At 40.9% G+C, this 27,820-nt stretch overlaps 1 protein-coding gene across 10 annotated transcripts in view; it reads right to left on the bottom strand.

Moving 5' to 3' along the window:
• FOXN3 (forkhead box N3) overlaps positions 1–27,820 on the bottom strand; it is a 214,428-nt gene that overhangs the window by 56,972 nt on the left and 129,636 nt on the right. For all 10 annotated transcript variants that reach the window (XM_054161925.1, XM_054161922.1, XM_054161923.1 and 7 more), the window contains one exon: positions 14,789–14,853. In XM_054161925.1, coding sequence (XP_054017900.1) covers positions 14,789–14,853 — 65 coding nt within the window. The remainder of the gene's footprint in view (positions 1–14,788; positions 14,854–27,820) is intronic.

The raw sequence follows: 27,820 nt of genomic DNA, 5'->3' as shown, positions 1-27,820 counted from the left end.
CTGGAACAATCTTTGTGGTACAACAAGAACAGCATGTCAAAACCTTCCTGAACTTCAGCCTTTTGTAAACACATAAAACTGTTCCTTGCCAGCTCAGGGAATTCAAGCAGAGAAAAATGTACAACCAAATTCTCAGCCAGGTGAGTCTGACCCAGTGAGATCTTCCTAAAGATGCCTTCAATTCCAACTACAGTTTATACCATTTAGGTCTTGTCACCTGGTTTCTCCTTTCACAGGGCCCCATGCTGCTTTTCAAATTGCTTCTTTTCAAAACAGTAGCTGCTCAGATGAACTGTGGGCATTGTCTTCCTTTGCTGAGGTCAGCTGAGTATCACCACCGGAAGGCTGCCTGCAGCTCCCCAATATAGAGCCCTAAACAGCCCAGCCAGTCTCCTGGCCAAAGGCAGCCCTGGTTTATTACTTTGCATGCAGTTTGCATACCTGGAGCTACTCATCACATAGGAGTTTTTTTGCTTCTGAATGACCAAACATCATGGGGAACAACTTCTACAGGATTCAGCTTGTAGGCTTCCTATGTAAATTCAACAGAACTTTGCTTCCTAATTTTTGGTTAATAAATACTTGAGAAAGAATCAAAATGAAAGAAACCTGGAAAGATGAGGCGTAGAAAAAGATACCTTTAGTAAGAGAATTCCCCCAATGTGTTGGGTGCTGCACTTCAACACAACAGACACAGTCCCAAACAGTAGCACACGTGACTGGTTTAACTAGCACAGGCATACAAGCAGAGGCTCATGACACTAATTACAGTTGCCACCCACTGTTTCACACAATTCACATCCTTTGATATGAATATTCTATGTTTCATCAAATTATTTGTGAAATAATATAATTAAGGAATCTGAAACATGTGTGAAGCACAGTGAGGTATTACACATTTACAGACATGGCTGCTCAGGTGAGTTGGGAGTTCAAAATGAAACCATGGCTAGTAATTTTCAAACCAGAGTTTTCCACGGTGATAGACAGGCAGCAGGAACTGCTAAAGGTCACAGCTTCTCTCCTCTCTCAGGACCCTTGGCCAGCCACTGCAACACTCGGGTGTGTCCCTAATTGCAGGTTACAGGCTGTTCCAAGAAGCAGTTTTAAGATTCTTCACGTATTGTCTCCACTCTATAAAGCTGTCCCTCCTCCTGTCAGGCTTACAGAGCACACTCCCCTAGGATATTATCTGGAGAAGAATTTCAGCTTATAAAACAGGTTTACCAGCCGAATAAAACATCCCTTTAGAATCTGTTTTCAGACAACAGATCTAAGAAACATTTTTTCTTTATTACTATTTTACATCTTCAGTGGAAAATATTACCCTGCTCAGGGTACTGCCACATCTCTAACAACAACAACAAAAAAAGAAGATAAATTACTTTAGACAGACTAGTAGCTCCCCATCATCTTAAAATATTTTACTCAATCCATGGATTGCAAACCAGCTGTTAAGTACTCTTGTGTACTAGCACATCTCATTGTTGACCTTTACATTTCATTTTCCTTCTCTTGCAAAATAAATATTTAAGATTTGCTGTTGCAGTTAATCACAGAGAAGGGAAAAGATCAGTGAAAAACTCAGCAGAGTTTGTTTTACAATCTTTGCTCACTGTTATCCCAGGAGTGGAAATTAACGGCTACCTGGAAGTTTAATGTGTCACTCTTCAAGAACATTTACATGTAGGCAGAGGGGACATCTCTAAAGATAGCAGTCAAATCATGCAATGTTTACAAAATAAATCACGATGCCGCTGACCTATATGCATCTACAAGTTTGGCAGGAGAGTAACTACTAATCCTAGCAACAAAATTTCAGAGGGATTCATTTCAGACATCTTCGAGTAAATTTGGATCCTGTTCTTCAGAAGTAACTGGAGCTCTGCTAGCCCCATCGTGACTATCAGAAAAGCCAGGGAGTTGTGACCCTGCAGTATGTGTGCTTGCTAGGTTCTGTCCCCATTCAATTTTGCCCGGTCTCATTTCTGCCTCTAAGTATTAAGCTGTTCAACAGATACCATGAGGAAAATTAAGGGTTTGAGGGTATTTTGAGTAGCAATTCAAATAGACTGTGTCAAGCTACTTCTCTTGCCTTTCTGTACAAACCACCACTCCAAGCCCTCATGTCATACACAGGTTGCCTTGCCAGCAATTAATGCCACCCAAAGCACTAAAGTGTCAGTGATGTATTCCGTACCTGCTGTGCTAAACCTTCACTCAGACACCAGTTCACATGCTTCCAGTTTTATTTTCTTACCAATACTACACCAGCTTCATTTCCACAGGAAAGGAACAGCTTATTTGTGCATGACACTGTAACCCATTTAAAGGAGCAGCTAAGCTACAGACACGGTGAGAGGAGCCATCTGGACAAGCCAAAAAGCAAAAGCAAATAGACAGAACTCCTCAGACAGAACTGATGACAGCCCAAAGAAACAATCAAATAAAATTCTCCAATTTTTAACTCATGATGCATTTGGGCACCATTTGCTGTTTTATGCTTTTAAGCCACTAACTCATTTGAAAATGTTTGAAAACAGAGACCTAGTTATTCTTGTGATTTCAGTGTAATCAAGGCAACAACAACAAAATCTCTTTTAGCAGCCACTACAGCCAAGTTTGCAAGTTTGCAAGTCCAGAAGTATAGCTTGCCCTCTATGGATATCAAACAAGGTGCTTTTTATACTAAGATACACAGAGAAACCTATCTTTGTTTGGTAATAGAGTATGCTGTTATTGATGTAGTAACATCCAAAGAAATTTTGGAGGGGAAGTCCACAAGAACTCACGGTAGTGAAAGATTAAACTAATTTATTTTAAACACCACCACTACCCCTGCCGACACAAACTTACAATGCACCTAATGTTTTTTAACTTAAAACTGCTTTAAGCATTAACAATGTCAACTGCAGTGACCAAAACTGGAACTGCTTATAGAGGAGTGGTGCAGAAAAATCATTAAAGGAACAGCCTCAGATTTGCTCCAAAAGACAGAAAGGGCAGACTGACAGAAAATCATATAGGGAAGAAAATGTTTCTGGAGAAAAAATAGGGGGGAAATGGAGAGAGAAAAGATGTGGTGGGAAGGACAGTATTCACCACCGAAACCCACTAGTAAAACATAGCATTTTTTTGTATTGGTATTTCAAGCCTAGCATTTGGAAGAGCCAGAAAACATTTCTGAACAAGAATGTAAATATTCAGGTATCTCAGAAAAACACTAGAGCATATTTACAGTAAGTTTCAGTCTTTGAGAAGAGGGTGGGTGCACTAAATTTCTAGCATTAAAAAAGGATATTTTCCTACATAACTGTGTTTCTTTGTATGTGTTCAATTTATCAGACAACTGCACCAGAACAAGAGGACACAGTCTCAAGCTGTGCCAGGGGAGGTTTAGGCTGGAGGTTAGGAAGAAATTCTACACAAAGAGAGTGATTGCCCATTGGAATGGGCTGCCCGGGAATGTGGTGGAGCCACCATCACTGGAGGTGTTTAGGAGGAGATTTGATAGGGTGCTTGGTTGCATGGTTTAGTTGATTAGGTGGGGTTGGATAATAGGTTGGACACAATGATCTCGAAGGTCTCTTCCAACCTGGTCTGGTCTGGTCTGGTCTATTCTATTCTATTCTATTCTACTCTACTCCTCTTTAAATGACTGCATTTAAATATGCACACAAGCACAAAGACTTGTCACATGCAGCTGATCAGGTGGTCAGGACTTAGTTATTTTATTCTTTCCTCTCCAGAGAAACAACCTTTTGCTCTAGTTTCCCAGCAGAAACAAATTAATATATCAGTACAAGAAACTGAGTGCTGAAACGTGGTATGTGGCTCACAAAGCAGCACATCCTATTTTATAGCAAAGAAAACCAACATATGTATCTGTACAAATGGATAAAGTGCAAAAGCTGCAAAGCTGGGGAGGACTGTAGAAACGTGAAAGATGTGCAGGGAGCCTTCTTAGTATTTTCATTCAAATTGTGCATATGTGTAAAAGTCAGGACTGGAATTTCCCATTACTGTATGAACAATTTTGATTTGAATTTCACCTTGTCCTTCTCAATGCACTACAAAGCAGACTGATGGACTAGAGGCAGAAATAAATACTATCAGAGAGAAGAAGAATTTATTACCTTTACTGTATGCTATTGCAAGTATTGTGGAACTTTGACTTTTAAAGAGAAACAGCACCAAGAGACTGACGTAAGAGGAACTGAAGGATTCTGTAATGGCATGTCTAAATTGATGGAGGTTATCCTAAAATCCCTGAAAGGAAAGTCCTGTTTTCTTTATTATTTTGTGGTTGGAATTAAAAATTCTTTTACCAGCCAAAAAGTGTTATGGACTGTTCCCAAAGATCACTTTTAAGAAAATGAGCGCTTATCCCATTCTGCTGATTAGAGAGGACTATTTCATCCTTCAGAATCTGGACCCAACTTATCTTTCCCTTACAAAGGAGGGATGTAAGGAATAAGTGCTGCATGCAGCATTTTCATGTTCACAGTCTACTGGCCTTGGCAGGTGCTCCTCAAGTAGCATGAAACCAGTGGCGTAAAGCACTATTTACCACAAAAGGATCCCTAGCCTTATTCTGGGGGGTTCTGAACATACTGTACATTTATTGATAAAGAAAAGTAATTCTGCTTCCTCCCCTCTTGAAGTTCCAGTTCACTTTTGAGTCTGAAATAAATTGCAGGAAAATCAAGTGCTGCATTCACAGTTTTAAGAGCAAACTTGGCCATGCTAGAGCTCTGCATACTCTCAAGTGTACAGCCGAAAAATTTCTAGTGGTAAGATTCCAATGTCTGATACCGACAGATTTTCTTCACTTTTGTCCTAAATAACACACTGAAACGTGCAAGCCACTGTCCATCCTTCCATTTTAAGATAGTCTCTACTTTTCCAAACCATCCAAATAAAATTAAGCTCTTAGTAATATGTCATTTGCATTAATTTGCCATGTTTTTTCTTGATGGTATAAGAAGTGTCTTTTATACAAACATGAACATACCAATCTTTAAGCAGCAGCACACAGATCTGCTCTGATCAGCAGAGAGAAATCCCTAGTATGTTAGAGAGGAAAAATTATTCCCAGTGTTAACCATGAACAACATCAAACACAAATAGCATACAAAAAAACCCACAAGACATGACTGCACTTCATTACCTTCACTATTTTTCACTGGTTATGAAGTTTTGGCTTCCCCAGGGATTAAAAAACATCTAATGGTCCATCACACAAGCAGGTCATAGCAAGAGAGCATTGTAAAAACTCCCAGAGCTTCTGTTTTAATTCTCTCAATACAGTCTGCCTCAAGACACCCAACATGTAGTTAAGAACAGCTCAACTTGGTAGTATGTTTACCCTGCTCACAGCCATCTGCACATTACCAAAAACTGATCATAGCAACACAACTGCAATATTGTTCTTATTTTAGTCATCTCCATGTAAAGCACAGGCTTATGCCTCTTTTGTAGCTGTGCTCTCAAACAGACTCTAGAATTATGAAAGCCTAGATTACTTCTAATATCAGCCACCTTCACATTTTAGGAATGCCAAACATTCACAGGTTCTCAGCATGGAGCATATGTTCCAGCTCATCAGCCCAGAGATTTTGATGGCAATAATCACAATAATTTCACAGTTATGGAAAAGAAATCTTTGTATGCTCTACCATTTTTCATCTTACCATGCAAATCTTACTGCTAGTTTCTAACCATGACTTTTTTCAGAGAACTACTGTAAAATGGGAACTGGTAGTACACTAGGTCCCTGTCACAGGCAACTGGTATTTCCTACTCTTAAGTCCCATCCTAGCCAGAGGTGGCTTGGCTCCAAATTACATCTACCGAAAAGTGTTGACACTTGCTGCTGTCAGACTTGTCTCTGTATGTGTAGTGATCATGTCTAGCTACATAATGGCCCCTCAAAGAGATGCTCCCACCATGCTGCCAGGCATCCAGAGACCGTCAGCACAGGCAAACAACCCTCATGTTCTAAGCAGAATATAGTTCCAGGAAGGGAAAGGAAAACATTGGTGGAATCCTGGATGAAACATGACACTCAGCACTGGTTAGGCCACACCTTGAGTACTGTGTCCAGTTCTGGGCCCCTCAATTTAAGAAGGACATCAAGACTCTTGAACATGTCCAGAGAAGGGCAATGAGGCTGGTGAGAGGCCTTGAGCACAAGCCCTACGAGGAGAGGCTGAGGGAGCTGGGGTTGTTTAGCCTGGAAGAGAGGAGGCTCAGGGGAGACCTTATTGCTGTCTACAACTACCTGAAGGGAGGTTGTAGCCAGGTGGGGGTTGGTCTCTTCTCCCAGACAACCACCAACAGAACAAGAGGACACAGATTCAAACTCTGCCAGGGGAAGTTTAGGCTCAAGGTGAGGTGAAAGTTCTTCACAGAGAGTTGTTAGCCATTGGAATGTGCTGTCCAGGGAGGTGGTGGAGTTACCATCCCCGGAGGTGTTCAAAAAGGGACTGGACGTGGCACTTGAAGCCATGGTTTAGTAGTCATGAGGTGTTGGGTGACAGGTTGGACTTGATGATCTTTGAGGTCTTTTCCAACCTTACTGTTTCTATGATTTCTTTTGCTGTATCTAGTCTACATCTTCCTTCACCCAACTGAAACCTAAGGGCAGCACTGTTAGTTTGTAAGTCCCATATGTGTGTTTTGGGGGGTGAGGGAGTGGGAAGGAACAGTATCTCTAGACAAAAACCAACTGTGCCAATGCCTACAGAAGGGCCAGTCACAGAAAATACTTTTCCTAAAAAGGCTGAGATCAGCTGCTGGTAATTTAAAGGAAGTAGATTTCAGTATTCAAATATCAAAGCCACAGCCACATAACCTGCAGGACCAATCTGAAAAGTAGCTAAGAACATATCTGAAGCCATTTAGCATCATCCTTGGAGCAACAGTACTTGTGGATTACTTCAGCACTGAACTCTGTCTGGGCAAGGACCACCTAGCTTCTCAAATGCTCCATGCTTTGGGTTTTCTCCCTGTTGCTTCCTGCACTATGATAGTTATTGAGGTAGCCAAGCCAGAAGTGCAGGGACTCACAGCAGCAGCAGTTATTTTCTCTTTGGTGTGTACTGTGAGGTGCTGTTTTACTGTTCTGGTTCACACAGCAGCTGACACAGAAGGTTGGACAGGCAGGTACACACAGATGTATCCTCTCCTCTGCCCAAGGTTAGCACTGTGGTAGGACTTGCCTTGCAGCACTCACCTACACTCCCTAGTTGTCAAGGTAAGTAAACAAAGCCAGTAAACTTCATCTTGAGTCACTAAGAAGTAATAATTTCAAACGTCACTACATGAGACTGTTACAAAATAAGCAAAGTTATCTGTAAAGATAGCAAAGACAACTATGCAGATCCAAACCACAAATCATAGAGTTTAAACACAGTAGGAATTTAACTTCTCTTCATGCACTCTGCAATGTGATCTATCTACCATTGTGTCTGCTGCAGTCCAGTTTTCTTCCTTCTCAACTTTAGAGGCCAAAGGTAGCTCAGATATTTTGGTCATAAGGCATATAAACAGGCAGAAGATACATCTGCTTACTAATGCCTCCAACATCCATGTTAACAGGACGACACTTCAGGCACTAACTAAACTACAGCTTTCGCTATTGTCTTAAAACACTCAGCTAGAAAAACAGAAATAAAAACCCCATGAACATACTGTGCAACTGATCTGTGGATACAGCATATATAGCACCATATACACAAATGTCCTATACAGAACAGAGAGCTGAAACTGTCATACCAGCGTGACTGTTTCTGTATGAATCACTGCAAAATGCTGTTTCTCACTGAGATTTTTCATTGAATGCACAGTGTTAATGTCATTTTAAAATCCTCTCACAAACACAAGCCCTTACCAGCACCCTCAAGACCCCAGCAGCCCCACAAGGGTTTTACCCACTTTCCCAAACAAAGGAGAGCTCTGTTGTTCAAATTACTCCCTTAGGGACATGCTGCACAAGCCTTCTGACTTAATTTTACTTCTTCAATAACACCGCTGCAAACACATTGAATGCCAATAATAAATAAATTACTCAAATATTCGGTCTCTATGGAAGCACCACATGAATCACCTTCCTGAAAAGAAACTCCTGAAGAGACTGTAAGGTACCCTTCAAGGGGGAGAGAGGGAAAGAGGGGGAAAACTCCATAATTTAAATAATAATGCAATGTGAATGAAAACTGCTTTCTTGTTAAGGAGATATAGCAGCTTTGCTGTTAATTCAATAGGTTGACCAAAGCCAAGACACCAGCAAACACAGAACATGACTGTGCCCACAGTTTCAAAGAGGGTGAAACTGGAAGTTGCAAAAAGCAAAATTTGAAGAAAGGACAGGGTGAAGTCAAAAGGTTTTGCACTCTTCTGATGAAGATAACTAAACTGGACATTCAAGCCCCAGTTGTCCACACAAATTGGTCATTTATGGAGGCAATTTCCAAGTGTACTTCTCAAAGTAAGGAGCTTAATTGAAACTTCAAGGAGGAAAAAAACCTACCCACCAAAATCTAAACCACACCTCCCTGCAAAAGCTAACAAGCAGCACTGTTGCTTTATACAGTTTAGGTTCCTTCAGTTCTCCTATTAGTGGAGCACTGGAATATGAGACAGGTCCAGTATTTTGCAGACTAACAGCTCTGGGCAGTGAGAAGAACAATTACTACCCTCCTCTCAGAGAGCAGAAACCCAAGGCGTTATGACCCACGGCAAAAAAAAGTATTCAGATTCACAGGGAAGGCGAGACACCCAAATGTGCATTGGGAAACAAGTGCTTTGTTGGCCTGAGCATAAGGGTTTTCCCAAGGCTGTGTTACAGATCAGAGCACCTAAGTCTGCCAAACCTAAAGCTGGACTGCCTTCCACTCCTTTTGGCCTTTCTTCTCATAGTCATCATTACATTTAAGCATTATATAATATTATCTGTATCATACATGCTACCTTGCCATACTGGTTTTTGTTTGCACCTCTAGGCAGCAGAAGAAAACCTTTCTCTCCAAGTTCAGTTTTCTTCTGAGATGTAAGGCATGTAATCCTGAAAGTTAAATGTATGTGAGACTTACTGAATCCTCTCATTTTTCAGGTCTCCCCTGCTCCTTGCTCTTCCTCTCCTCACCCTCATGAGCAGCTCCTGTTCCAGAATGGGCTGCATCTCTGCCCCATATGCCCAGGATTTGCTCCTGTCTTTCTCAAGCAGTGGCAAGAGCAGATGAACTGAATTTCCACCAGAAGAATGAGGTCCACCTTGCCTGCTGGTGCCCTATGGTATTTGTTGGCCAGTGCTGACAAACCTCCCTATTCTTCCACATTATTAGGGAGAAAGTATGAGTGGATGTATACACACAGGCAATTTTGTACATTTGTTGTTAACTTCCATCATGAAGGTAACAAATCCTCCCAAACCTCTCCAGAGAGAAGGCTGAGTAGCTGGTATCAGTAGTACTTGTTTTCCAAAAAACCTGGTCCCTGCTGTTGTTGTATTTTTCTCCTAATATCACTATTACATAAAAATGCAGGATAGACATCTTCCTTTTTAAGAGAGAATTATTTTACTTTAGCCTTCTCAAAGGCAATGAACAACTGAACCCTTTTTCCCTTCTCCCCAATGGTTTATTTCCACCTCAGCAAGCGCTTCTACTAATACTTAACACCTGAAAATGTCAAGCCCAACATCTGTTCAATGTATTTCTTACAACTGCTCATCAGACAATGGATTAATGGCCTGTTTGGTCATTTCAAGGATCCTCAGGCTTACTAGAGAAGGAAAACATCTACTGTATAAATGTGTGAATGTATTCATAGAAGAGTTTGCTTCCCATCTTTTTACTAGGACTTTTCAGGTCCGGTCTGCTTGTATTTTGTACAAAATAAATGTTCTGAGTTAGGGATGCAATTTTCTTGCTGTCGTAAATAAATCACCATTCTCAACCAAGAATAAACTTATCTATGTGCTTTGGCAATCCCCTGATAGTCTTACATTATGGTCAGATATCAGATGTCAGTACTCTAAACATGAAAACCGCCATCTTAGATTGATGGCATCAAATGTTGATTTAGCAGCAGCAACCTGAGCGTCCATTTCCACTCTGCAATGAACTGTGGAGTCACTGTCTCATGCTGGTTTTGGTGACACCTGACCCTGTGAAGACAGCGTCTTCCCAATCTTCGCTGACAGAGCTCCTCCAGGCAGTGCCAGCTAGTGGCAGCTGGACCAAGTGAGATCATGTATGGTTTGCTGGAACCATCAGTCTGAGATGAAAATGTCTTACACAGTTCCTCCCCAGGGAAGAAGAGGCTAAGTCATTCCCATGTAAGCTTGTTCTGCAGATGATGATAGAGAGAGAACACAGCAGCTTGTGGTGTCTGGGGATGACAATCCCTCCTTTCTCAAGATTGCTCAGCCTTGAGGGACCAGAGGCCACACGCAACTCCTCACACCTTCTCTCCTTTGTCCTATGAATGGGATGTGATTTTTGCCAATCTTTTTTCCATTCTAATTAAAAGAGAAACACAGCTTCAACAAAAGTCATGAACTCGGTTCACGGACTGATGAATCCTGTTCACATGTGTGAGTCCAGGTATGCAGGATCTCTGGAGCAAGAGCTCCTATCTGATTTCATGTTTACAGACAGCATGTTTAAATTTTACTGACTGTCAGAAGAGGAAGTGGAGGACCTTGTTGACAGAGGAAAGCAGATAGCATGGCAAGGATCACGGCTGTCTCTCTAGTTGGTCAGGAACAGCCAGAAGCAGCAATTCCATGGAGGAACATGTTGTCACAATGATGAGGGCTGTCTCCATTTTCAGCTTCAACAGCAATAGGGACTGGATTACCCAGGTTCACTTTCCTTACCTGGATGATGAAGAATCCGTATCTGTGCTACCATGAAGGCCTGCTTCTTCCAGGCTTTGACTAGAAACTCAGAAAGCTTACCAAAGAACGGCATTAAGCCTGGCAGATGTGTACTTGCTGAAAATAAGAGGGGAGGCATTGCTTTATGTCAGCCACTGCCCAGTCACAGGGCTCTCAAATCTTCTGGGGCAACTCTTGCAAATTTTGCACTCTTGTTTCAATGCCCACTGCAGCATCAACAGCAGGTGCTGTATGGAGCTGGTTTTGTTCCACAAGCTCCTTCTACGCATGCTTCCATGCAACTCAGAACAAAACAAACATGATTCAAGAAGGCACAGCAATGTGTTGCATTTAGTTTAATAAAGTGTGAGGGTAAACAAGGCTACCAAGAGGGTGTGGTAGTTTTGGGGCAGGGTGTCCATTCAAAAGGAAAACTTTACTTTTAAGAAAAAAGACCCAAACCCCTCCACCATCCAGGTTTGTGGCACCGAGCAGCTGGGATCCACACAACTGCTACTGAAAGGTAATTTGAAGACGTATTTTTAATTTATTCAGCAAGAATGGACAGCATGATAGTTTTACTACTACCTGTTGCCTGTGAGCAACTGCATCCCACCCTGCCCTATGAAACTGACCTTATCTGAACACAATGCATTACTTTTAAAGGTCTTAATGTGATTATGTGGCCATCTATCTTCACCAGCACAAGTTTATGAAGAGTTTAGAAGACATCTAGATCTTTTCCACCACAAAAACTTTTTCCTGTCATACTTTTTATTAAATAATAAGGAATCTGCAATGACAGCTGAGAATATAAAAAAAGCTCTCCATGCAGGTTTAAAAAAATTAAGCCATGACTGAAACAAAAACACAGGTACAGAACAAAGTTACAAAACCTGAGAAAGAAACCTGAAAAAGCAAGACAGTAAGAGTATAAACTGGTTTTATCCTGAAGGCTACAATGGATACAGATGTATCAGTCAGTTCTGAGAGAAGGTATACAAGTCTGGCAGGGCTGAAGGTCCTACCTATATTAAGCTCTTCATCGGACTTCATAATTAGACCAAAGAGCACATGGATGAAAGGAGCAATTCTCACCTAGTAGAAGTAGCTCAACATTTCAAAGAGCACCTGAGCGGGTGACTTAACACAAAACCTAAATTTGCTAGTTTCTTTGATTACAGAATTAATGCTTGGAACACCAGTAGCATGATCCTGAAAACAGAAACAGGAGGTAGACATCTATCTAATAAAAACCTAAGCAAAAAGAAAATGCCACAAATATTTTGTTCAAAATTCTTCAGCAAAGTACAAGCAAAGACAGCCAGAAAGGAACAAAGAATTAATCCTGCTCATGTTGAAGACTTCAAGGACACAACAGCTAGAATGAATTTTAGCTTCCCTTTTTCTTCCTTTGCTATTGTGAGGTACACAAGTACCTGGTTTCTCGGTCATTTTCTCTGGAGTGATACATTAAATTCTTTAAAGCTGTTAGGGTTCCTTAACCAAATAATTCAGGTACATTATGAATGGAAACAATGAGCATCCACAAAGCTTTCTTGGCTAAAAAAAGTTACTACTTACATTGTGGAATTATTTTCTCTTCATTCCGCAGTCCAGAAGAAGAGCATTTGCTTCAGTAACTCAGAAGAAATGCAATGTGACAAGTGCACGTGAGTATCACACTTATTACAATTTCAGAATGATTCTGTACTCTTGTCTGTAACACACCCTCAACATTCTTTTCAAATGTAACAGAATATTTATCAAGTAAAAAAAAAAATAATCTTCACATCCCTTTGTTAACCAAGCTTTTCCCAATCAAAAGGCAAAACTTGAAACTAACATCTGACTCAAAAATTCATTCTCCAGTTTGCATTAAGATGGATATAAGCACTGGAAAAAAAAGACTTAAGATGGTCATGTATAGCACTGCTCAACAAACCTCCCTGCTCCTTCATAGTACACCTCTTGCACCTACTATTAGTGTACCCGAGTCTTCTGGAAAAAGACAGTCAGAAGTAGGAAAGAAGTAGGCACACTATTTTCACACAACCTGCTGAAGCTTGTACATGAAAGTGCTCATTGAAGGGAAAAAAATATAGACAGAAAGACAGAAAGGCTTAGTTGAGTTATTTTCTTGTTTTAAAGTTAAATCCAGGAAGTGTTAAAAGACTACTTTAATGAGGTTTTTCTTTACACACTTCTCATCCTTCCAACCTCAGCTGCATCGTGCATATTAGAGCTCAAATTGGCTAGGTTTTCCACTTGAAATGGCAACGCAGAATGCCAACTCCATTAAAGGTCTGTTAGGCTTTGTTAGTTGCTTGAAAAGGCAGTCATCTCTCTCTCTCTATTGCTTTAATACGCTAAAAAGTTTTTGGCCTTTAGGGTTTTCTTTTCCCAATTTGGAAAGCAGAGGAGGGCAGAAAAGAGAGTAGAGAATGGCGTACCCTTCTTTATTGGGAAAAGGCTTTAAGCAACCACTGAGATAAGGACTATCAAACAGTTGTTCTGAATTCCTGGATATCTTGCATGATAAGAAGAGGTAAAAAACATTTGTACCACATGGACTTGATAGTTTACCTTTTAGGAACTCAAACTACAAAGACTGTGTATGCGCAGGTACACAGTTAAAGCCACAACTGTTCAACAACAGGAAAAAAAAAATCAATCATATTCACAACAGTGGTGTGTTCTCCTGAAAAATAAGTAGATCTATTTTTTTCCCATTAGCAAGGAGTATAAAGGTCGCAGATCTGTCCTAACAAGACTGAAGCCAAAAGCTGACCACAGTTCATATCATCTCCTAGTGTTAAAGCGATAACCTGAATGTTGTAATGACTTTAAAATTCATTTGAAACTCAGCATAAATGTTAGACAATAGAATGATGCAAATTCTTAGATGTGTGCAAGGAGTCAGTTGAAAAATACTCTTGGGTAAACTACAGATGCCGGATTACTCTGGTGTGTGGAAGCTGAGCAGCACTGCCAAATATTTGCTTGTGATCCTCCTTGTAAGACTCCATCCTAGGTGATTTGGATAAATGTTCCAGGACATTATATAGCATTTTCTGGTATGAAAAAGGCCAGAAAACTCTTAGCATCCTAAGACTGACACACTTCATGGACAAATACTTGCATCTAAATAGTGTAAGCTACTTTTGCATCACAAACAAATACATGCAGACTGGGGAAAGAGCCTTCTGTGTTCCCAAAACACTTCCACCAAGAGCAGTGGTGGTTTGATGTACCCAATGGCAGAAATATAAACACACTCAGCAGTGGATAGTGATTTAAAAGTGTAGTAAGGTAGACTGAAAATCCTCACCTATCAAAACCACAGATATATAGCTTCTGTTTATATGGTCCATCCAATGGAAGTAAGAGATTTAATGCTCCTTTATAAATACAAATGGCATTAAACACAGTAGGTTTCTCGAGACAAACACTCAGCCAGTTTGCCCCAATACAATGCTGCTACCTACCTTTGGGTACATTTTGCTATCAGCATAATTAAGGAGCAAAAGAAAGGATCTCTCTCAAAGAACAACCTTGATTCAATCACAGAGCTAAAAAGCAACATTCATAGAACATTTCCTTCTGACTACTCTTTAGCCATACAAAGGGGAGGGCAAAAAAAAAAGACACTCTTTGCCACATTCTAAAATAAGCAAATTAACAATCCAAGGAAGGAAAAAAAGCAGCCACTTCCACAGACTACACTCACTGTATGTAATAAATCATAATTTTCAAGGTATCAGATGTGCAATAAAGGAGACAGGTAAAAGAAAAAATATTTGGTTACTTCTTGCCCACAGATTACTACAAAAGGGGTGCAATTTGTAAGAGTTATTTTTTGAAGTAGAACTGTTACTCCAAAGTGTAGTATCCATCACCTACCTTGTAGAAGGGCTCCGTTTCTCTTGAAAAAGGTGCTTCCTGGCCAAATGGGTGGACCTGATGTGCTAAAAATAACAAGAAATAACTGTAAGAAAATCTCTTTTATATTAAGCAGTTATAAGTTACTACTTGCATTAATTGTGTTTTGTTTTTACAGCTAATGTAATACCACACCACTTTTGCCTTCAAGCAAGGGTCTAAAATTGCATGTTAAAAAAAGGTTAATTTGATTCAAGATTCACATTCTTTCATAAGTAAAAACCTCCTCTGCAAAGTACATGCTTTCACTCTGTTAGAGGAAGAGAGTAAAAACAACAATTTAGAATAAATAATGAAAAAAGCCCCCACCAAATCAGTGCCAAAATACTTACTGAATTCAGTACAGCAAAATTTATTTACATTTTACTACTTTTCTGCTCAAGATCTGTGAAAAATTTTAAAGGCATAGCCTAAAACCACCACAATGCCTTTTCCCAAGGACATCTTCTAAACCCCAAAATGCTTTATGGCTTTTACTCCGTCCTAAACATTGGCTTTACTGAGCTGTAACATTGTGCTGCCCCCAGCTAATGCATCAACCTGGAAAAGCCTCAGCCGGACACCAGGTGGTTTCTCTGCTTCCAGCAGAGCACTGCTGGGTCCCTCTTTTGTTTCCTGCCCAAAGGTAATGGCCTCTGAGAGGATTCTTTACTAACAAGTGCAGCTGAATGCTAGGAACAGATTCAAATACGGGAAATGGAAGAGGAGGATAAGGAGCAAACATTGGTGTGATCCTCTAAACCTTGTTCTTTTCATTGCCTCAGAGCAGCCCATGATCCTGTGGGCAGCAACTTGCGATGCTGATGAGCTGGAGAAGAGGGGAGGCTGAGACTAAGTGCCTGATGGCTACCTGCACTCCTCGTTTCCCACAAAGGTGCCAGAGCATTGCTGCACCACCACACCAGACCAACTCTCCTTCCTACAGCAGATGCCCCCAGCCATCATTGTTGGCAGAAGGTCCTAACCTCCCAGAGAAAAAAGGCAGCCTTCCTCTTAACAGAGCAGATGACTGCTGCTTGGGCAGGATCCTCCTTCCAGCAGGGCACAGCTTGCCCTCCCCAGGGAAATCCACAGGCAGTGCTGCCCAGAGCAAGAGTGTTGCTGCTGCCACTGCTGTGTGGGGAGTCCTTGATGGAAGAGGTGCTACCTGTTGGATTTCACTGATCACACCTTAGGGCTCAGGCGCATCAGTATTTTAAAAGCACATTACCTAGGGTAAAGAACTGATAATATAGAAAAGACTTCTTGTAGCATTGTCAAAACAAGTGGAAGAGACAGACTAGCCAGGAGGTCAATTCCTGTAGTCATGAAAGATGTTTCAAACTCCTCTGAAGACAGTCATGGTTTTAGTGAAATCAGTATCATGAAACTACGCTATCAAGATGTAAGTAATTACCCTATGCCCAAATTCAAATACAAATTAAAAGCAAGGGTGTAGATACACTTTGGTAAGATTAATGTGAGGAACTCTGCCTTTTTAAGGTAATCCACCTTCCTCTGGATGAAAATTTTAATCCAATCCCACACACCATTTCTGCTCAAAGTTAACTTTGTCTTGTCTTGACTAGCACTTCACAAACCGCAATGAAATGGAAAACAGGTGTTGTCTACTACATTGACAACCTTAGCAAACATCTGATAAAATGCCATATAGAAAAGCCATACTGCTTTCACAATTATTCTGCAGAGATTCTTGTGCTAATGTATAAAAATGTCACTGTCTTAAAACACAGAATGTAAAAGGATCCAATAATAATAATATAAAAAGGCTTTTAATACTCATGAACAAAAAGAGAAGAAGGGAGAGAGGGGGAAAGAGAGAGTAAGCAAAATGGCCAGAAAAAAGTAAGTCTACATTCATAGCTGGAGTGTGCTAGAGCATGCACTCATGTGAATATGCATGCTCACTTCATAGGGTTTAATGTAACCAGTTGTTTGCATTCCTTATTGTAAGTGCAGCTCTTCAAGTGTAGCTCCTCAATGCACATGAAGGTCAAGAGCTGTTGAGGGCATTTGTACTCCTGTAGGACAGGCTCAGAGTCCAGGATAATCTCTGAGACAGGACTCATCAAGCTACACGCAGAAAGCCATAGCATATTCTTCCTACTGTACAGATTTACCAGAGAGGTCAGAAATCTCGGAATGGTAACTATGTGCCTTTCAAAATCCCAAGGGAAAAAAACATTTTAAAAAAATCTGAAATTAATCCACAGAAAAGTTTACTCCCAGGTGGCCATATACATGTATATGGGTGGAAGAGAGTTAAACAAAGAAGAGGGAAAAGTATATGTATTTGAATGGACAAAATGTCTCCACTAGAGAAACAAAGTGATAGTGATTGATCTTATTTTCCAACTTGAAAAAAAGGCCCAAGGCTCTCACAAAAACCCCCTCTATCTGATTCATCACAAACCCACATGAACTGAAAAAATTAACTGTGCCTTCCCAGGGAAGGAAGCTAAAGAATTCAGGCATGTAACTAATGTACTACAGTGACCGGTCAAGTTTTTCAAACAACAAACTTCAGTGTTTGTAGGGCTTTGCTAAGGTTTTGCTATGCCTAATCTATGTTGGATAAATTCTCCTTCTTTTCCTAAACTTTTGCACATGAAGTCTCAGATGGTATCAATTATTAAAACATACCTCAAGCTAGGGAATGACCAAGTTAAACTCTCACTTTAAAGTGCTCAAATAGCTGATTCCTCCCTCTTCCACATTACAAAACCATTTGAAGAAGTTCCTTCTTCTAAAGACCATCTAAATTAAAAACCTATTCTGTCCATCACAGGTGTTTTTTTGTAATGAATTGGATCTTCAGTGTAGTCTGTAAGCTACTGGGGAAGATTGCCAGGTTCTCCTATAGAGGTAACAGCATGCTCTGCATTTAGGCAAAATAAAAACGCACAATCTGGTTTTAGAATTCTTTTTATCAATACATGCTATAAGATTAATAGTTATGCAATTAGTGTTACTGATGGCAGAGTTTTCCCCAAACTTACCAACCAAACACAGTATAAAATAGTGTTTGAGTTCTAATAAATCCCCAGAGAGTTACTAGAAGAAAAGCAGTAACTAGATTGAACTCTGGTATCAGTGAGAAGAAACTTGTGGCCTAATACATTTTTGTTATGCACAGCTTTGGACTGACAGAATTTCCAGTAGCAGACGTGCACAGGGTATTGGGCCATGGGTATGAGTGTGAGGGGAAGATGGACTTGAACCAATCATATAGATTTGAGATTTCAAAGAAACATTTTGAAAGAACATGAATTAGTATAGTTTACAGATAAGATGACAGGTGAAACACCAACATTTATTGTTGGTTTGATCTGCAGGAAACGTTACCAGCTCAAGCATACCTTCAGCCAAAGGGGTATGCAGGCTGCAACTGGATTCCTAGCAAATGATAGGATTCAGAAGTGCCAGTTCACATCCATCCAGTGCAGGATCCACCTCTCTTTGAAGTGCAGTCATTGTCCCTGCAGCATCCATGCACCACCACAAGAAGCAAATGAAGTATTCACACACTTGCTGAAAACTAACAGCTGAGAGAACTGACAACTAACGTGCAAACCGTGAGCATCTGCTTGTGTAAATAGCATAGAATAGAATAGAATAGAATAGAATAGAATAGAATAGAATAGAATAGGTAGGAAAAGACCCCCGAGATCACCAAGTTTGACCTGTCATCCAACACTACCCAATCAACTAAACCATGGCACCAAGCGCCCCATCCAGTCTCCTCCTAAACACCTTCAGTGATGGTGACTCCACCACTTTGCTGGGCAGCCCATCCCAATGGCCAATCACTCTTTCTGTGAAGAACTTCTTCCTAACATCCAGCCTCAACCTTTTCTGGTGCAGCTTGAGACTGTGTCCTCTTGTTCTGGTGCTGGTTGCCTGGGTGAAGAGACCAACCCCCACCTGGCTATAACCTCCCTTCAGGCAGCTGTAGAGAGCAAGGTCTCCGCTAAGCCGCCTCTTCTCCAAGCTAAGCCACTCCAGCTCCCTCAGCCTCTCCTCACAGGGCTTGTGCTCCAAACCCCTGCCCAGCTTTGTTGCCCTTCTCTGGACATGTTCCAGCAAGTCAACATCTTTCCTAAACTGAGGGGCCCAGAACTGGACACAGTACTCAAGGTGTGGCCTAACCAGTGCTGAGTACGGGGGCAGAATGACTTCCCTGCTCCTGCTGGCCACCAGAAGCCACCCTTAATCAAATCCAACCTTTCCCAGTGATTCACTATTTTTTAAACAATAACTGGGACTCAATTTCCATTCAAGGCAAGTGATGAATTGTTCTTCCTCTAAGGACACAGTCCTTAGAGGATGCCCCTCCATCACACTGCTAGCCCCTCGGCATGGGTAAACTCCCTGACCAAGGGCTAGCAGGGAATTTTCAGAGAGAAGGCTCTTCCATAGGAAAATGTTAATCTGATGAAATCTAAAACATTGCATGGGAATAGTGTTGATTTTGACACCACTTGTGCTGGAAACCAAGCTGACGTGAAAGCTGGATAGTCAGCCAGCAGGGGTTTGTGACAGCTGATGAGCCTGATCAGGAGCTCCCAGGGTATACAGAAGCAGTAATACATATGAACCCCTCCAATTATTTCTACCAAAACATATGCCACACCTTTAAAAAGTGTATAGGCTTCAAGAAATTAAAAAAAAAAAGGAATTATAAATCTTTTGTCTTCTGGAATTCACAGTAGAGCAAGAAGACCACAGTTCTTAAAGCCAAGTACTGAAAAAAGGCAGGTATGACTTCTCTCTCACAGTTGCAGTATTTCCAACTATGCCAAAAACTCTCACAGGCTTCTTTGTCAGAGATGCCTGATTAACAGATTTTAAAAATCCAAGCAACTAAAAATTCAAACTAAATTCAATTGTGTGGGACTGCACACCACAATTAAGGGATGATGAAAATGCAGAAGAAAGGCAATAAATACAGGGCAATTACTGTCATCAAACACGTTCAGAGGGTGATGGTAAAGCAGGAGTCACAGAAAAGGAGGAAAACTAATAAAAAAGGCAAGGAGTCCCCATCCCCAGAATGCACACTTCAAAGGCCTCTAACATTGACTCAGTGGGGAGACAGGGAGGATGTACCACACACACACTTCAGCCTACCTGGGCAAGAGGTGGTGGGTTCAGCTGCTGGGGCATAGTTAATGCCAAAACACACCCTGGCTCCCAGGAAAGCTTTTGACTACTGGGCAGGACAGCTCAGTAAGGCACAGAAACATGAACAATGTCAGCTGAAGCTAACAAGCTGCTGCATACAACATACCCAACACAAGACTCTGCAGTAAGCAAAGAGTTCTAGACCACAAACAGGCCTCAGTGACTGAGGGCCCTTTGCTAGCCCTTACCAGTGGCAAAAAAGATGACCACAGCCAAAGATGACTGAAGTCTCTCTACATCCAGCTCAGCCTGTGGGTTTTACAAGAAGGAAGAAATACAACTCCTACTTTCTTGAGAAGCACATAAGTTCCCAGTAATGCAGAACAAGTGGATTAGAAGAGCACCCAGTTCACTGTGATCACTGCCCTTTGCACTGGGATTGACAGCAGCGGTCTGAGCAGCAATACAGTTGAAAATTCCAAGGAGCAGAGGCTACAGCTGCCAGATGAAGGGAACAAAGGCATTGCTGTACCCATGCTCTGAGTACAAAATACTTCAAAATACCCTAAGTGCAAAATACATCACTGAAAGTCTCACCAACACGTCTGATGAACAGCAAACTGAAGGATATGTACAGAACATCAGAGAAACAACCATTTTATCAGAGTAACCAATGGAAAAGTCAACTTCCAAAAGTTTCCAAGAGGAACAAAAGCACAATTATTACATTTAGGTTGCTGAGATAACAATAGCTGCAGGTACCTCCATCTGGCTGGAGCCCATGAAACCTTGCATCTAGTGGCAGCATGGAATGATGTTCTTGACAAGTACATTCAGCTCCTGGTGCAAGCTGGACTCAGACTGTTACCATAAGGTATATAAATGGATGTCTAACAAAGCTGGGAGACTGTGGTTTTTATCAAACCTTGAAAAGTAAAGTTTAGGATAGGGTGGTAATTGAGGAAAAAAGGCTTGAGAAGCATTACTGTGGTGGGAATATAGCATCCTTTGATGCTGAAGATGAACAGTACTTCCTTACAGCAGCCACACTCTGCAAGGCATGAGAAACATTCATGACCACAGCACTGAGTATCCCTCTTGACTGTCATGTTGCACAAATAGGATCTGCAGAGTGGCTGTTGGATGACAGGGCAGGAGGTCACTCAGTCCAAACCACCCCACTACAAACTAGTAGAGTGAATATGAGACAGACGGTATCTCGGTCTGGTTGGGAACTCCTCTAATGCATGTCAGCTCTTCACTGCTTGCACTGAAGAGCTTGCATTCTTCTATTGCTCTATCAGCTCCATTTTCTACCCTCAACTGGATGGGGACCAAAAAGACCACTGCACTGCAAAAGGGAGGTTAATGCTCTACACATGGGTATATGACCATAGCTGTATTCAAGGATTTATCACTCACATTACAAATTTTGAGCAGTTAGAAGGGTTTAAATAGTGCCACACCTGTAACACATGCATTTTGTTAGAAAGGGAAAAAGCAAACAACAACAAACAAAATCCACACACACAACAAAACAAATACCACCACCCCCCAAAAAAAACCCCAAAATAAAACAAAAAAACCCCAAGCAAATTATACCCCTGCCAGTAGCATTCTGGCAGTTAATATCACAATTAGCAAACACCTAGCAACAGCCAAGCTAGCTTCCTCACCAATCACAGGGAAAAACCCTCTGCTAACCTGGGCTAATGACAATACATTAAAAGTATCTGGGAAGTATATGTTAAGGTATTTCCTGATTTTAATGAAAGCTGATTACTTTAAAAATCTGTAATATAAAAACCCATTAGTCCATTTTTTTTTTTCTGTTTTCCCATAACTGACAAAAACATTACTCTTGAAGAGATTTATGAATTCACAATACTCATTTTTAATTTATGAAGGCTGCTCTAATATACTGGCAATGCTTCTCTTTCTCTTCTGCAACTCCCTCTTTTATTGTCTCTGTAACTCTCACTTAGTGCTACCTGTGGGACCAAGACTGCAAACTCCTACATGGGAGCCTTTCCTGGTTTCTCCAAGGTGTCCAGTACATTTTTGAGCAAATAACAGAATTTTGATCTCTTGTGCACTCTAAATGAGTTTTCTATATGATACTACTGCCAGCTGTATTCCATCTAAATTTTTATTAAAGATAAAAGAAAAGTTGCTCAGGAAAGCTATTCGTGAACAAAATGCCTGGAAATGAAATCTAATGCTACTTTTTGAAGGAAGAAGTGGAAAGCTGGTCCAATCATTATGTTCTCCAAATAGCCAAAGCCATCCATGTGAAATAATTAAGCAAGAAACAGAAAGAGAGAGGGAGACAGACAAGGGGGGGGCAGGGAATAAAGAAGAAGCTTCTTGAATTTCCAGGAAGAGTGATAAAAAGGGCAACTCCTAATTGCAAGAAAAAAGTGGTCATGTGTCCTTTGGAGCCTATCAGTAACTCTGCTGTGGTGATCGAAAGACACCTCACTAGTCATGTGATAGATGAAGCCTTCTTGATCCTTTGGTGAGATTCTGTAGCTTTCAGACCGAACTTGGGTCTTTGCTGAGAGCTGAATATATACTCATTGACAACAACAGAGGATTTGTTCTTCAGCTAAATGAAAACATCAATATGTTTTACAGATTTGTTGTTTTAAGTGAGATGGATATTTGGGGTATGCCAGTTATAGTGCAAAATGCAAACTTCTCACTAATCTGTGTTTAAATATTTTAACACATTTTTTGTGAACACATTCTAATCCTAGGCTGAATAGTGAAGTAGGAGAAAGTTCACATGTGTTTGAAAATTCACAGTGAGACAACTGTTCCATGTTAATTCCAAAAAGAATTGTCTCCATTAGGAATTAGGAAATGCCAGCTATCGGCCTCCAGTTCTAATTCTGCCTCAACCGTTGGATTTTACACTGACTTCAGGCAAGTCAAATGACTTTCCTTTCTGTCTATGGTGGGTAAGTGTCCCCCCAGCATTAACTTTGCCAGACCAACTCAGTTAGAAGCAAATGAAGCTGTATTTACAAGCAAAAACTACACTCTACGATGGAATGCAATGAATATGTACAAAATGTACAGTATTCACAATATTATACAGATATTTGCTATTAGCAAACAACGTGAAAACTCCCCTGGTCAGAGACCAGGGAAGCCATTCCACTGCCCAACCCCACTCCCCCCACCCCACAAGAGAGAGAAGCAGGGAGAAAGCAGTGGGTTAGATGTAACTAAACAATTTCAGCCAAGGCCAGACGACAAGCAGGTTAATCTCTCCTGAGCAAAGCAAAACAGCACAGATCAGAAAAGAAGTAAAAAATGTTTAGGTACAGCCCATCTTATTCTAGATATTTATCCAGTGAATTTGTTTAGAATAATATTTTGTTTTCCTTTTTACACCCAACAGTGATTTATTTATTTTTTTTCTACTTTTCTGCTCAAAATCTGTAACTAAATTTTAAAGGCATAGCCTAAAACCACCACACTGTCTCAGTTTTATTTTTCTTCTTTTGTGTTAAGAATGGGAATAATTCTTACTGACATAGTCTACATGTATTTGTGAGGAATAAAGAACTGTTAAGTAACAACACAAGAGGTGAGGGAATATTCTTTTGAGCTGTTATTTGCTGCTGCTTTCCTTATTTTGAAGTAAGGAAAACCACTGCAGATTACTTCACATGCTGCAGTGCTTTGTTTCTTTTTACTTTGCAACTGCTAGTAGATGGGTCCTCAACCATCCCTGGATGAAAAACATGGTGGTCATCAGGATGGGAAAACTTCCAAGGTATCTAAACTTGCTTATGTGCTATGGATCATGGCTCTGCCAGCTCATGCAGGCAGCTCTGAGACCCTCTCTTGGGCCCCAGCATTATCAAAAACTGGCATGGCCAGTGGGGAAATTGTTGACTTTGCTCTATTCCATAAAATCAGAAACAGAACACTCCTGTTTTCTGATGATAGGCTTTGTTTGCTGCAAAAACAAGTGGTGAGGAAGAAGAGGTTTGTTTCTGCTTTGGTTTTACTTGATCAGAATTGTACTGGAGGGAAAAAAAAAAAAAAAGTCTTTAATCTCAGGTTCCAGAAAACAAATGACTCCTAGCAATTGCCTGTATCATCATTTTCAACTTGATGTAAAGAGTCTGCTCTGATGGCTAATGCTACAGCACAGACAAGACTCTGGCGAAATTCCATGCCAACCACCTGAACCACAGTGAAACTGCAGAGCTGCCACCCATACACAAACTGTAAAGTTCTACCAAAAGAAGCACTTCTCCAAAATGGAGATGGATGACACTTTTCAAAAAGCCAGGGTTCGACATCAGCATGCCTTAACCACACACACAGTTGCAAATATGCACATAGGCAAGCAGGCAAATCTGATCTCCCATGAAAGCCAAATAAATGGGAGAAAGAAAGGGGAGGCCTTCAATTTCATCCCACCCCCTAAATGCTTCATACTGCTTACAGAAATCCTTGTTTATTTGGTATGGTTCAATTCTCCATTTCAACAATTTAAGTACTAAGGAAACTCAAAACTAAACGTGACCCACAGGCTGCTGCCAGTATGAACTCCCCTTCCACTACTGCTCAAAGCTGAGGCGCTTACCAGTTGAAATTTTCCATACTTGGTCCTTCTCATTAATCTTGAATGAGTGTGGTTCAGATGATTCAGAACTAATCTGGCTTCTGGAATTACAGCAGCAGAGGACAAAACAAATGTTTAACCTCCCCCTTGGAACATTTAACCTCTCCCAGATGCTGAGGATATTTTTCTCTGGGAAGCTTAATGTGCTTACAGACTTTGCAAGCACTGCTGCAGAAGAGCATGCAAAGATCTGCAGTCACTGGGCCACACACCAAAGTGCTTGAAGCACATGTCAGAAAGTTATGTAAATGTAGAAAACATGATGATAGTAATAATAAAAGTCAAGTAGTCATGTTCAGAAAGCCTCAATTACATTTTCTGATTATCTCAATTCTACCTTTTCATACATATCCACCACATGAGTCCTGCACTCAGTGGTCACACTCTTATACCCCACAAGATCAGTGTCTGATCATGCTGCACAGTGTGCCAGGGGCACAAAAGATCAATTAGAGAGAGTTTGTGGGTGCTTCTATCACCAACACAAGTTTAATGAATAAATATCAACTTATCCTTAGAGAGACATTTTTAGAAATAAACTGCTAAGGAGTAACAAATTTAGCATCAAAATTTTGTCAGCTTTCACACATATATGAAGTTACAGCACCTAACACCAGGCTTGCAGTCTGGGTCTAAAGATGTAGCAAGAGGTTAGAGAACACAGAACCTTTTGCATTCAGAAGCACTGTAGAGACATTACCTAGATCAATCCTCCCACAGAAATAGTATTTCCATTCATGGAAAGGAAAAACATAGACACAAAGATAATTATGCATCTCCAAAAGACCCAGTAAACTGTAGCAGACATGAGCTAGCCCCCACATGCCCCACCTCTCCACCTCTCAACTCCAGGCTCCTATTAACAACCCCTAATGCTATTGTCTTAGGGCTCCACATCACAGACTGACATCAGTTGCCCCTACAAGAGTTTAGTGTCTGTCCTGAATGGATCCCAAAAGTCTCAAGTTAAGCGGAGAGGAAATTAAAAGCAAAAATATAATATGCCCTCCACTATATAGTAAATTTAAAGCACATAGAACAAACTCAACTAAATTCATCCTATCAGCCCAATCCAGTCATAAAAAGATGGGAATTTTCCATTCCTTCCAGACAAATCATCAACTCAACAAAGCCTCAAATTCAAGAAGCAGGGCAGGTAAGACCTCAAAGGTATTTAGACTGCAGAAGTCTACTCCCTCTTTACAGCCTCTGCCAAAATGAAGAAGCTCCACTGAACTGTGGCTGGGAACTGCACATGGTCTGTAGCATTCTGGTCTTCAGAATGAGACCGCTCCTAGTTATCTTCACAGTACCAATAAGCACAGCATCCAAACACTAGTATCTTCTACTTCACATTTTCAAAGCAGAGCTATGAAATAATGAATTTCACACATTCTGCAAATCTAACTGCAAATAAATACTCAGAGGACTTAATTTTGACACATTGTAAAATTATCTTTAGCCACTTCCATCTTAGCGGGAAAATAAACCTCCCACCTATAATGGAAAATAAAACTCAGTGTGCATCTTTATCCCTAATTCTTACCTCTTCAAACAGCTCTTCAGCCTGTTAAGAATACTAACATTGCACTTAATAATATTTAATAATTCTCTCAAGTTACAATAACACCTGAATGAAGGAACTCACTGAGAAAAGCTCATCTTCATGTAATTTATAGCGAGAAGTCATCCTTCTACTTTTAAGGCAGCAATTCTTCATATGACTGATGAAGCTGTACCTTCCAACAACTGTCTTCCAGCATTGTTACTTCAAAAAACCCTCAGCTTCCATGCTGGAATCCACAATGTGGTCTAACTTTGCTGCTTCTCCTCAGCTGTTTGTGCAGAAATTGAATGCAACTCAGTAAGACAAGGGCTCTTCACTCTGGCATTTGCAGCAGTAGGCAGAGGTGTAGAAACAAAGGCTATATGAAAAAAAAAGTTGCAATGCTTTTCCAAAGAGATACTGGTTTCTGCACCTCTGGTCTATCCACTTCAACTTCACATACTTATTTTCACTGTTTCCACACAGAACATCTAAATAGTAGAATCATAAAATCACAGAATCAGTCAGGGTTGGAAGGGACTACAAGGATCATCTAGTTCCAACCCCACTGCCATGGGCAGGGACACCTCACACTAGATCAGGCTGGCCAGAGCCTCATCCAGCCTGGTCTTAAACACCTCCAGGGATGGGGCCTCAACCACCTCCCTGGACAACCCATTCCAGGGCTTCACCACTCTCATGGTGAAGAACTTCTTCCTCACATCCAGTCTCAACCTCCATACCTCCAGCTTCATTCCATTCCCCCTGGTCCTATCACTACCTGATATCCTAAGAAGTCCCTCCACAGTCTTCTTGTAGGCCCCCTTCAGATACTGGAAGGCCACAATAAGGTCACCTTGGAGCCTTTTCTCCAGCCTGAACAGCCCCAACTCTTTCAGTCTGTCCTCATAGGAGAGGTGCTCCAGCCCTCTGATCATCCTCGTGGCCCTTCTCTGGACACGTTCCAGCATGTCCATATCCCTCTTGTAGTTTGGCAATAACCTCATGCCAAAACATGGAAGAATCTGGGCTGTTCACTCTCTCTTGATAAAGCTCAAGAAAGTTAAAGAATAAAATCAAATAGGACAATTCAGCAATTCTGTGCTGCTCACTGAATAGCTCTAATGTAACAGGCAGCAGAGGAGACCACAAGATCTCTCCTTGACAAATCAAGAGGTTCTAGGAGTTCCATCTACTGATGGGCACCCCCAAACCCAGAAGTATTTCTCTAACAAAGAATACAATCTTTACAAGCATCCAAAAGAGCTGCTAAGGATGGGCACAGTATCTGTCAGATACTGTGCAACTCTCCTTCCAGTTGGATCAGTATCTGCCATGTGGGTGCAAAAATTCCTCATTAGTATGAACTAGCAAAAATATGCTCATGAGTGTATGTACACTCTCCCTCTCTCTTTGTAATTAATCCCTGGAGAAAAGCTGTTCCTTGGATCACCTCAAACATAGAAAATCAATGAGTTAGATTACAGGAAGCAATTAATTATGGTTCTCTGGTGTTTAGAAAGAGACACTGACACCCTGACATACCCATTTGAGCTCTCTAAAGCTGCAAATCATAGAAAGTAACAAACTATGCTTTTCAAACACCAGATGACCTCAAGCTTGCTCATTCTAGTGAAATGATACTAATCAGTCTCAGAATGAACGAGACGTAACC

The sequence above is a fragment of the Dryobates pubescens genome, chromosome 5, assembly GCF_014839835.1.
Source record: "Dryobates pubescens isolate bDryPub1 chromosome 5, bDryPub1.pri, whole genome shotgun sequence".
Lineage (NCBI taxonomy): Eukaryota > Metazoa > Chordata > Aves > Piciformes > Picidae > Dryobates > Dryobates pubescens.
The sequence above is the reverse complement of the archived record's forward strand: the minus strand, read 5'-3'. Positions and strand labels throughout refer to the sequence as shown.